At 37.5% G+C, this 12,333-nt stretch overlaps 1 protein-coding gene across 11 annotated transcripts in view; it reads right to left on the bottom strand.

Moving 5' to 3' along the window:
* Positions 1-1,176: 1,176 nt before the first annotated feature.
* The window catches only part of Senp6 (SUMO specific peptidase 6), a 78,393-nt gene continuing 67,236 nt past the window's right edge, over positions 1,177-12,333 (bottom strand). For 10 of the 11 annotated variants that reach the window (XM_087561213.1, XM_087561215.1, XM_087561212.1 and 7 more), the window contains 6 exons: positions 10,276-10,700; positions 7,143-7,246; positions 4,880-4,968; positions 3,742-3,810; positions 3,494-3,644; positions 1,755-2,270 (listed from right to left, as the gene is read on the bottom strand). In XM_087561213.1, the coding sequence (XP_087417339.1) occupies positions 2,061-2,270; positions 3,494-3,644; positions 3,742-3,810; positions 4,880-4,968; positions 7,143-7,246; positions 10,276-10,700 (1,048 nt within the window). In that variant the 3' untranslated portion in view covers positions 1,755-2,060. 11 annotated transcript variants of the gene reach the window in all.

Here is a 12,333-nt window from a genome sequence, read left to right as displayed (position 1 = left end):
CAAAGATGTCAATGTGCATGTTAGAAGGGCATTAGCATAACCAGCACAAGAAAAAGCTTTACAAAACCCCAGGAGCTCAGTGTTCGACCTCTAGAAAGTTGACACACAGCAATCCTAATTTTTCATATAGAAATTAAAAAAAAGTTGATCAGAATTAGCCTAGGGAATAATTTATAATTTTACCTTATCAAAAGTTATCTGACACCATAAAATATAGCTACCAAGAATCAAACAAAAACATCACGAGCATTTTAAATCCTTCGGTTTGTCTGAGACAGTGTCTCACCGTATTCCGGGCTGACCTTTAAATGCCAGGCTCAAGTGGTCAAGTCCCTCAGCCCCCGGGGCAGCTGCAGGTATTAACTGGCCTGTACTAGTCCTTACAGGAACTTTTTGAGTTTCCTAAAATTTTGGCAAACTAAAATCCATTTTAAAAATAAAGTTTGTCAACCTTGTTTATACTTTCTATTAAGTTTTTTTTTTTTTTTTAATTCTTCCCTATTTCTTTTTTGGTCTTAACTTCAGTAGAGAATAAAAGCATGTTGGCGCTTTCAGTTATAAATAAAATTAAATTAGAAAACATATTTAAGCAGTTGTAAAGTCTTACTAAAAAGAAGTGATCGGAAGTGAGAAAATTAAGATGGGTCAAGGTAGAAAAAGAAAACACGTCGCAGCAAGGTGACTTCTCCTTACACTCAATTCGGCTGTCACTGCAGTCAGGCTTGTTAACATCCTCACCCACTTAGAACCTCCCCGATTACTAAACCCATTAACGGTCTAAATCGTGGCTCACAGGGCCAGAGATGGCCACATTAAAAATAAAGTATCTGCTGACAAAGTGGCCTTTTATTCTCAACTTTCTGTTGTTGTTGTTGTTGTATGGGCATTTAAAAATCACTAACAAAAATGGCCTAAAATACATATTTTAAGTCTTATACTTAACTGGAAATATACACAAAAACTCCACATGGATTACAAATGTAGCATCCAAAGCTTCACATTTTTCTATTTTATTTGCTACATGGGATTAAACAAGGGGCTTCCCGCGTGTTAACCCTGCACTGCACCACTGAACTCCAGGCAGGCCCAACCCCGCATTTCCTCAACTCCTTCAACAGAAAACTGAAAACGAGAGTTTCTGCTGCACTATGCAATTAAACAGAGTATGTTTGCATTTTAAAATAATTTACTCAGAAAAACCCAAGCAAAAAGTCTGGTACTTTATCAAAACAATGAGGACAAAATAATGAAAAATAGCAAAAGATACAGAAAATAAATTCCTACTTGAAACCCTATGTTCACACAGATTAAAAATGTTCCTAACTAGTCCCATCGCACAAACTGGAAGATAAACTGCAAAGGTAATCCTGGGCTCTGAGACTCGAGCTGCACCTGCAGGATGGCTTTCGCCTGAGTTGCAGGGGTGCTGGGGCAGGGACGCTTCACTAGAAGTCAAGGCCCGCTGTCTTTGACTGCTCCTAATGACGTTTAAGTATTTGTGTAAAATTATAGTTACTATACTTTGGGGGTTCTCAGAACAGATGAAGCATGAATTGAAAAGATATTAATTTTTCTTGCTATGCAAGCATATAAAGATGCACTTTTAGTTTAAAATGTCTTTAACAATTATATTTTCACATTTTTTACTACTTTAGAACAAAGGTTAAAAAAAAAATCATAGATACTTCTATTCCCATGAAATAAAATCACACTGAGGAATTATGCAAGTTCACTAAAGAATATCAAATTAATCATTTCCTCCTATAAATATTTTATTTATTTGTGTTTAGAAGTTGCAGTTTTAGTACTATTAACAGAAAATACATAACAAAGGCTTCCTAAAAGTGAAAAAAATAATTATAAATGTTGGAAAAGTTGGCCTCATTAACATATTTACAGACTTTTACTTAATACACACTCCTTTGGAAATCACTTATGACATCTGTACAGGCTTTATCACCCCAAGTCTCTGAGTAGTGAGCTCTCTGGCTCTTTACTGTCGACACCCGAAAGTGAATGCTGTGTCCTTCAGAAGGCGACCCTTCGAGGCCCAGCTCCTGTCACTCTGAGACACTGCTGGCGTACTGCTCCGCCCCTTCCCCTAAGGATGTCTCCGCTGAGGAGGTGTCCCTCAGCAGCCTCTTCTCTTTACTCTGCTCTTCCTGAAGCTTCAAAATTATGTTTCGGATCTCTTCTCTTTTTGTTTTCATTCTGGGGGGAGGAAACCAGTTCACCAAATTCATAGGGAGCTCAAAATTTAGTATTGGATTCTGAAAATAAAAAAGATTAAATGGCTATTAGAAAATATAATGGAGTACATTTTCATTTCAATTACAACACTCAGAAGTTAAATATCATCATCTATTCACTTGTTACACTCCACAAGCAGGTACTGGGTTAGGCACTGGAGACAAAGAGTGCTGGCCTGGATTAGAGGCTGGCAAACTACAGTTGTTGAGAAGAGTTCTGCCCATACCCTGTTTCTGCAATAAATTCATTTTAGCAGAAGCAAACAAATTCACAAATGGTTTATAGTTGTTTGTACAGCAGGGGAACTGAGAACTCGAAGATTCTCTACATCAGGAAATACAAGTATTGACTTTCAGGTCCTGCCGAAGAAAAGATTGACAGCAGCATACTCTATAAAGAAAGCTGACCTTGGCCAACACTATAACAGGAAAGTATGGCATGCAATGAGAATAAACACCATTGGTCTGATGTTTAAGGCTAACCTAACATCTACCGTAAGTAGAAGTTAGTCAGCCAAAGAATGACAGATCATCAGGAGTTTCAGGTCCAGAGACATGGCACAATAAGAAACAGAACCACTTCCAACTGGTTGATACTCAGCTATGTATAGGCCACCAGAAGGGTTCTGTTCTTGGCTCAACAGCAACAGGAGGTCACTAAATATAAACCTGATGAGAGGAACCTGATATACAGAGCAGAGGACACGAGGCTCTCTGGTACTGCATCTCAGAGCCACACTAGTACTGACTTGAAGGTGGCAGCAGGAATGCAGGAATGCAAACCCCTGACTTTAAGTGCTAAAAAGAGACTTGGTGGTACATTCATGAACAGGGATTAAGGAGTCAAGGAGGTACAGAGTACCTAAGAGCGGCAGATATAGCGCCAGGCTGCAGGACGAGAGTGAAGAAGGAATGGTGCAAAGGGTTAGAGGTCGAGAGAGCTCAGTGTAAGGGTGGAGGTGAAACCGGCTTTTAAGACTTCAGAGGCAACTGTGTGTGTGTGGAGACCATGAATCACATGAATCACAGGTGAGCCACACTCCACAGGGTGACCAGAGACGACCAACAAGCCTGGGATTCGGTTGTCAATAACTACAGTAGTTCTATATCTTAAAAGATCTCTAAGTTGGGAATTTTTGTTACTTAGTCACTTTTATGAATTATTTTCTTATTGTTTTTATCACATAAAAAAAAATCAAACACATATTTCGTTATTTCACCAGATATGACAAAATGAAACTCACCTCAAAAAAGCTCTCTACATACTGCAGTACATACACACCGCAGTCACTGAAGTTGTTCTGCTGTGGAACCTTTGGGTTGGACCCTTTCATAACATCTTTGGAAAAACTTCTTTTGCTTCCTTTTTTAACCTCCCATTCCACTTCTAAATACCTACAACACACATGAACCAAGAATACACACACGTTAAAGTATACGTTCTACTTCAGCTACAGTATATTAAACGGTTAGGGTACAGTTTTGAACTTACTCTCTTAGAATTTTGACAACATTTGACCGAGAAGGGCCTCTGAGTGAGTCCATAAGTAGAATACAAGGTCTACAGGACAAAAATAGTTGAAGTTAAATATGAATTATAATGTTACATATGTATAAGAAAACTAAAAATAGTCTATTAATAAGATTAGTAACAATGAAAACTTCTTGTTTCAGTAAATACTCAAGTGGGGAAAGCAAACCTTACAGACAGATTTAGATATCTATGGTACACCATGTTATAGAATAGTAATGGAACTCCAGCAAAATAAAAATGGGAGCCTAGAAAAGTTAAGTGTTGTTTGTGAGCATATATGCATATATGTATGTGCCATGGCATGCATGTAGAGGGACAACCTGAAGGGGCTGGCTCTTCCTTCCACTGCACGGGTTCTGGGGACCAATAGACTCAGGTCATCAGGCTTGGCAGTCAATGTCCTTACCTGCTGTCTATCCCACTGGCCTCCAATAGCCTTATTACAGCTTAGTACAGACAACCCAACAGGTAACCACGAGAATTCATTTATGACACAATGTAGTTTCTAGGCAAGATTTTATTTTAAAACATGAGTTGTCTGGCCTTAAGAAGGCTATCCATTATAATATTTACTGCTACGCATATGCTACTCAGAGCTAATGTTTAGAATTTTAATTCAATAGAAGTATATTATAAATGCAAATAAATGCAGAAATCTCTAGGATACAAAGCATGGCAGAGTGTAAATCTGAATGTCCTTAGAATTCTGTCAAATCTGACTGTGAGGGCTTCTGAGTGAGGATCTAAGTAGCACACAAAGTGTGTGGGGTAAGACTGCCCTCAGTCACCTTCTGCCTCTTAAAGCAGCTATGGAACCAGCAGAACCACCAATTTTACATTACTGTTTTAATATACAGTGTTCTCTCTCCTCGAAATCATAATGTACAAAGTTATATGGTTCATCATGAAGGTGTGCATGCATCTGTGGAAGCACATTGGGAAAAGTGCAAGGAGGAAAACACAAATGACCTCGCTGCTGATCTCTAGATAGCATACCCTCGTTTTCCCCTGACCCTGAGAGCACTTGTGAATTCTCCTTAAGGAAGAATTGTGTGTGTGTTAATCATAGGGTTTTCAGGATCTAGTCAGTGCTTACTGTTTGCAGACAGTAGGCTTTAAATGCCACTGTCCTATTTCTGAATTGTAGTTTTCATCAGCAAGGAGCCCGTCATCGCTGCTATCATCCTATAAAAGATTGACACACAGAAGTGGTTAATTATCAAGCATCTACTGTTGAAAGAACTAATAATCTAAGAAAACAGCATTGCACATGACAAAACTCCTTCCAACAAAGTGGTAACACTTTTAGTCCAGGGAGGGAAGTGACCCAGACAGATCAGCCTGTTACTCGACTTCATTTATTCATCGTGATTGTGTGTGTACATGTGGAGGTCAGGAACAACTTTGTGGAGCTGTTTTTTTTTTCCTTCCAAATGTATGTATGTGGGTTCTGGATACAATTTCGGTTGTCAGCGGGTGTGGCAAGTGCTTTACCCACTAAGCTATCTCACCAGCCTGGCAACACTAAAGGCCTTTTTGTGTAGGGATAAACTTTCAGATGTTTACATGTGGCAAAGATGGATTTATGCTATAGTTTTTCCTTTCCACTTAATCTTATTAAAGTCATTTCTGAATTATCCCTTGGCTTGTAAGTATATGGCTGGAAAATGCTATTTTCTTGTCCACCAAATGAGCACCAATCTAAGATGAACAGCAATGCTCACAACTTTGTTTCAAATTCCAGATACGTGTATTATATTGCTATCAGGGAAAGTCTCTATACATAGTTTAAATGTAAAAAAAATCTTCTGTAAAAAACTTCGAAATCTTAAACAGACCTCAGCCTACATCCATGGCTTACGGCCATGGCTTATGCTGCGTTCTGAGTCCCCCGTGGTTACGGCAGGTACCTGCTATGTAGAGTAGTTGTATGTTATCAACTACGGGACAACACACCAAGTACACAAAGTTTCAAGTCTCTTCAGCACTATCTCAACTGAAAGTTCTCTTAATATTAAAATCAGAAATTAGAGTTTGCTCTCAAGGACCCACATGGTGAAAGGAAAGGACACCTGCAACTGTGCTCTGTCCCCCACAAGCACACTGTGGTGTACAGTGTGCCCCACACAAAATAAATAAACAAAACAGTTTCCAGAAAGAAAATTTTTAAAAATTTGTTTCTCATAAACTTTTTCATAATTTAAACTGTTTTCAAAACTATAATTTATATTTAAGTGTTTATGATATTTATTAGGGCAAGTAAAACTCAAAAAAAAAAAACAGTATAATTTACCCATGATGATGTTAATTAAATATTACCTGTTCTTATAATATTTATATGTACATTAAATTGGAAAACAAGAAAATAGGCACTGGGAAAGTAAGAAAAAAGATACTGAAAAAGTAGAAAAAATTATAATTTTACCGTTCTTATGTTTACTACAATTATGTGTACTACATAATTGAAAATTTTACCACTTTTATCTCAGATGCCATTAGTTCAAAGGTCAAGTATAGCCCATAAATACTTTGAAAGAAAACATTATTAATTTTTTCTTTTATTCAATGCTGGGCATTGAACTGAGGGCCATGTATATAGTAAACAAGCCCTCTACACTGAGCTATACAGTCCCCACTGCAAGAAATGAACTTTGTATTAAAACTTCCTCGTGTAGTGTCTCCTGAGAGGCTCTGCCACATCATGACAAATGCTCGCAGCCAACCATTGGACTGAAAACAGGGTCCCTAGTGGAGGACTTAGAGAAAGGACTGGAGGAGTTGAAGGGGTTTGCAACCCCATTGGAAGAACAATACCAACCAACCAGACCACCAAAGCTTCCAGGGACTAAAGCATCACCCAAAGAGTACACATGGAGTGACCTATGGCTCCAGTCACATATGTAGCAGAGGATGGCACTGTTGGGCATCAATGGGAGAAGCCCTTGGTCCTGTGAAGGCTCGATGCCCCAGTGCAGGGGAATGCCATGGCAGGGAGGCGGGAGGGATTGGGCATGTGGGTGGGTCAGGGAGCACCCTCATAGAAACAGGGGGAGGAGGGATGGGGTAGCGGGTTTCCAGAGGGGAAACCAGGAAAGGGGATAGCATATGAAATGTAAATTAAAAAAAAAAAAAAGAAAATCCAACAAAAAAAAAAAAGAAAAATAGAGAAGATAAGGAAAACAACAACAACAAAAACAAACAAAGAATTCAACACCCACATCATAGTTTCAACACCAACACTGATAAAGGTATCCTGGGAACTTCTAACTGGAAAGCTGGTTTTGCTCTGAAATAGAGCCCCAATGCAGAAGAAACATTGCCTCCACTGCTAGTTCTTAGGTTCTGTACCAAGATCTTACCGGGTCATCCTGATCCTCTGAGAAGTCAATGAGCTCATCTTCAAGCAGTTTTCCACCTTCTGCTGACTGATCACCATAGTTTAGTCTGATTTTGCTTAAGGCATCTGTAACAACAGGAAACACTGTATGATAAAAACCCCGTGCCTAGGACCCATAGGACAGAATACTGAAATGAGTGCTAGTAATAAATGACACTAATAAAAAGTCTGCTATAGCATGTGATACAACAAATATAAAAGTGTTATTTGATGTAAATTACAGAACTGTTCTACTACTCAGGCCCCAAAATTTATGAAAAAAAAAGAGAGGTTATATAAATCTGTGTATAAATGTGAGTATATGTAAGGATATGTGTTACATATGTTTGCAGTGGGCGCTCGATATTAAATAGAAAGCCACAAAAGTCTACATAACATAAATTCCCCCAAAAACTTATAAACCATACAACATAGACAACATGAACACAGATATAAATTATAATTTTAAGATTAAAATTATGAAAACTCGGAAAGAATAAAGGGTAAATAAAAATAGTACAAATAGACTTGCTTTTGCACAAATCAGAAAAAAGAAAAATGTGATAGTCACATTATGAACACGATTCCCCAACTGTTTACCATTTGAGTATATTTGTTTATATTACTATTTTCAATAGAATAAATAGAAGTCAATAGAATAATAGAAGTCAGTGACTCCTACAGTAAAACTGAAATGAACATTCTTAAAAGTTCATCCTAAGCCAAGTGTGGTGTTGCATGCCTTGAATCCCAGGCACTCCAGAGACAGAGACTAAATTCCAAGACAGTCAGAGCTACTCAGAGAAACCCTGCCTTGAAAAAAAAAGTTCATTCCAAAACCCAGTCAGACCTTTAATACAACATACTGAATATATTGAATACAACAATATACCAAATATTGTTTAAAATAGTGTACAACATTTTAAAACTTCATAAAGAATTACTTTTAGGTATTTTAGATAGAAAAGTTTGCTTCAATCTAGGTTTAAAAGCTATAAAGTGTTAAAAATATTAATATAAATAAGGTATCTTGAGGGAGAGCCAAAACAAAATGTAGTAATCAGAAAGACATACTTAAATAACTAATTAAACACAACAGTAAACCCTTTTGTTATACACACACACAAAAAAAAACCATCTTCAATTTATGTCTCAGAAATAAGTGTTCTATATTTGTTTAAATCTAAAACATCTGTGTAAATCCCAAGGCAATTAAAAATTAGTCAATACAATCATATTATTTCTAGAAGTAAATCATTTATATCTATAGAAAGTACTGTTACATTAATATTTACCTTGCACCAATTAAACTATTTCAAAATCCATCCAAATATACTGTAGTCTATGGCCATACCACTCTGCATGTGTCCAATTTTCACTGAAACTTAGAAGTTAAGTAGGGTTGGGATTGGTTAATATTTGGATCGGAGAAAGTAATTTTAAATTAAATCTTTTTTTTAGTTGGGTGTAATGGTGTACACCTTTAATCCCAGAATTCAGGAGGTAGAAGGTAAGGGATTTCTGAGTTTGAGGGCAGATTGGTCTGAGCAGTGAGTTCTAGGTTGGCCAGGGCTACCCAGTGAAGCCCTGTCCAACAAAAAGTATCCATTAAAAAATAAACATTTACTATTTACTGTAGGTGCATAAGTGTACACACATATTTCTGTGTGTGAGGATCAAAGCATAATTTTCAGGAGTCAGTTCTCTCCTTCCAACATCTGGGTTTAGGGACTGGATTCAAGTTAGCCTTGGTGACAGACACTTTTACCCAATGATCATCTCAGCAGCCCAGTGTCTCTCTTGAGAGTGACTGTAAATCTCAAGTGTACACACTCCTTATGTCCCCGGTCTGGTCAATTATTTTACATCATGTCCAGCTGCAAAACCCACTTATTTACTGTGGCAGGTTACGTGACATCATTAGCAAACACTTGTAACTACATGGATTTGAGAGTTAAAATTACACGAACTATTTAAAATAGTCCTTTTGAACTATATTTCAAATAGAACTGAGCTAGTTAGGCAGTCACCAAGGCACAAATGTTTCATAAGCTCCTAACCTTTCATAAGCCATCATTTATAAGACCAACCAATCATTCTCTCAGAGGCAGGAAAAAGCATACTTTTGAGCCATTGAGCTCTTCAAAGCAGCTGATAAAATCTATGAAACCTCAATGGGAGAAAACAAAACAACCGTGCCACTTTAGAGCACTTCTCAAACGTGAGAATTGGCCAGCACTGGATTAAAGCAAGATAAAACAAAAACAAAAACAGAATTAGTGTTATCATTTACACAGACAACAAAAAAAAATGTCTGAGATACTAGCTTCACAGACCTTCCTTGCCTTTAATTAAAAAGATATAATTAATGTAGGCTCACACGTGAAAGGCAAGCAAGCATACAAACTACGAGAAACGATGAATGGACATGTTAATTATGAAACCCACACAGAAGAGTATTGTACGGTAAGTCTCCACTGGGGTTTCTTCAAACAAACTGCCTGACCAAACAACCTGCAAGGAGCCTTGGAAGCTCTGCAGCTGGTGCATGCATGTGTAAGATTACTGTGCAAAAGGAAACGGTTTATCTTACTGCTGGTACTAACAGCCGCATTCAAGGCCTTGTACTCTCTCCACTGAGCTATCCCCAGCCTCGTTTTTTAAATAACTGTGATAAAATTCATGTAACAGTCACCCATTTCAAGTGTACAACTCAGTACTTTTTAGTATGCACAAAAATACTTCTGACATATATCTTATATAGACCGTATATGGAAGATAGCAGTATATAACAATTTTAATGTGTCTACGACCTGTTACACAAGAATTTTTCAGTGGCATTCAATTTCAGACTAGAGATGCTAGTTCTGCTTCTAGGGTAAAGAGATGAGACTCACTGCACAAGGGGCACCAGATTTTTTTTTTTGAATAATGATTCTAAATGTTGGTTGTCATATTGATTATGTGACTAAATACATTAATAAAACAAGTGGTACTCATAAGTTAATGTTATCCTAAGTAAATTCTACCTCAGTAAGTCTGACAAGGGAAAATAAATAACCTTAACAATTCTACTCTGAATTCCTTTACCCTTTCAAAATATTTTGAGTACATACCTGGATGATGTGCAGAATTTAAGCATTCATCCTGGAGGCCATGCTCACTTTCAGTTCTATCAGAAATTTCCTGGCATGCAGACTCTCCGTTGCTTGGTTCTTCATTTTCATGGACAGCATGATTTTTTTTTTTCATGCTACACTTCACACTGTATGCGTTTCTCCGGTAACAAGGCTCACTGTCTTCCTGTGCAGCACTCGAATCGGTTACAGCTAAGCAATGCTTTCTGTGTAGCATCTTCTTAATCACAGGCTTGGCAGCAGAGTTCTGTGAACAAGCATCCACCTCACTGGCAGAAGAAACATAACTGTCCTCTGCACGTGAAGGTTTTTGCATGACTGCATTTTCATGGTAATGAGGATTAGGTTCATATTTTGGTTTTTCCAAACCAGGGAAACAAACAACAGCCAAAAACCAATGTGCACTGTAAAAACAAACAACACTACTGAACATATCATTGGAAAAGCTCATCATGGTTGTCAAAAATTATCAATTGAAATGGCTTTCATAAGTTTGTGAAACACTGGTCTTTTGAAATTCTTGTTTCTAATTATTCTCATTTGCTTATCATCAGTGCTAACATACTACAATGTCCACTGATTTTGGGGGGTATTGTCAGATTATGTACCTAATTATTATTATAGTACCTATTATTATTATTTTATTACAATGTAATTAGTTAGTTATAAGAGTATTAAATTCATTCTTGCAAACAATCTTCTGCATATTTTCATTTACAGAAGCCATTCGAATTCTTTTTTTTTTTTTTGGTTCTTTTTTTCAGAGCTGGGGACCGAACCCAGGGCCTTGCGCTTCCTAGGCAAGCGCTCTACCACTGAGCTAAATCCCCAACCCCGCCATTCGAATTCTTTATCATGTCTCTTTCAACTGTTAAAGACAGGCTTATTATTAAAAACTATATACCTAACCCTTAATCTTATGCTATGCTGAAATGTGAATATGTTAATATTAAATGAAAACGGTATTATCTATCTAATCTAGCTATTGTTATAAATTCTCGATGTAAGGAGTTCTAACTATCAAGTGCAGCTCATGTTGCTATTTCAGGTATTGCAGCTAGCGACAGTATAGTTCACTAGAAAAAGAAAGCTATGTAGCCTAACATTCCCTAATAACATATTTATTAACCATAGTACGCAATGAACAGGCTATAGATGAAAGGGGATTATTAGGTGAGTAGAATATCTGTCATGTAGTAAGATGCCCAGAAATATTTCCCTTAATAGAAAACATTTTTCCCCCACTGCTAGGGATCAAACCCAAGGCCTTGGCCATGTTAGGCAGGTACCCTACCATTGAGCTATATCCCTAACCTGAACACCATGGCATCATTAATTTTTTATTGTTATTGGTTTGTATTAGATGACTCTCAAGGCAGTATTAGGAGCAGTATTGTCTCTTCTGAAAACATTTATAGATCATACATACATACAAACATGAAAACATACAAAGATCACAAAGACTGGTTTTGTTCTTAGTAGTAAAAAGGTCAAAGGGTGCCAGGTGGGGTGTTACCTAAGGCAGCAGAAGCAGGCTGATTGATCTCTGTGAGTTTGGGACCAGCCTGGTCTACACAGCACATTCCAGGCAAGGCAAAGCTACAGAATGAGGCTCTGTCTCAAAAACAAACAAACAAACAAACAAACAAACAAACAAACAAACAACCCCCTAAACCTCAAACAAAAAACCCATCCCCAGACCAATCAAAAGGCCAGATGGATGAATACTTCTTCCCTATTCTTAAGAATTAGTTATTAGTATACAATGGTCTTAGATCAGGCTAAATCAGAAGAAACAGTATGTCAACGCCCTCAGTTCAATATCTAAGATACAGAAAATCCTAAGTTCCACCTCGGTTTTAAAAATGATAAATGTAGAAGTGTGTTTCAAAAACTGATGATACAACCAGGCATGGATTAACACTTGAGCAGAAACAGGACCAAAGGCCAAGGTCATCTGTGGCTAGAAATCAAGTCTGAGGACAGTGCGGACTACATGAAATCTTGAAAACCAGTATTTATGAACTAAGACGCAAC

The sequence above is a fragment of the Rattus norvegicus genome, chromosome 8, assembly GCF_021556685.1.
Source record: "Rattus norvegicus strain SHRSP/BbbUtx chromosome 8, alternate assembly SHRSP_T2T, whole genome shotgun sequence".
Lineage (NCBI taxonomy): Eukaryota > Metazoa > Chordata > Mammalia > Rodentia > Muridae > Rattus > Rattus norvegicus.
This window is presented reverse-complemented; position numbering and strand designations above follow the sequence as displayed.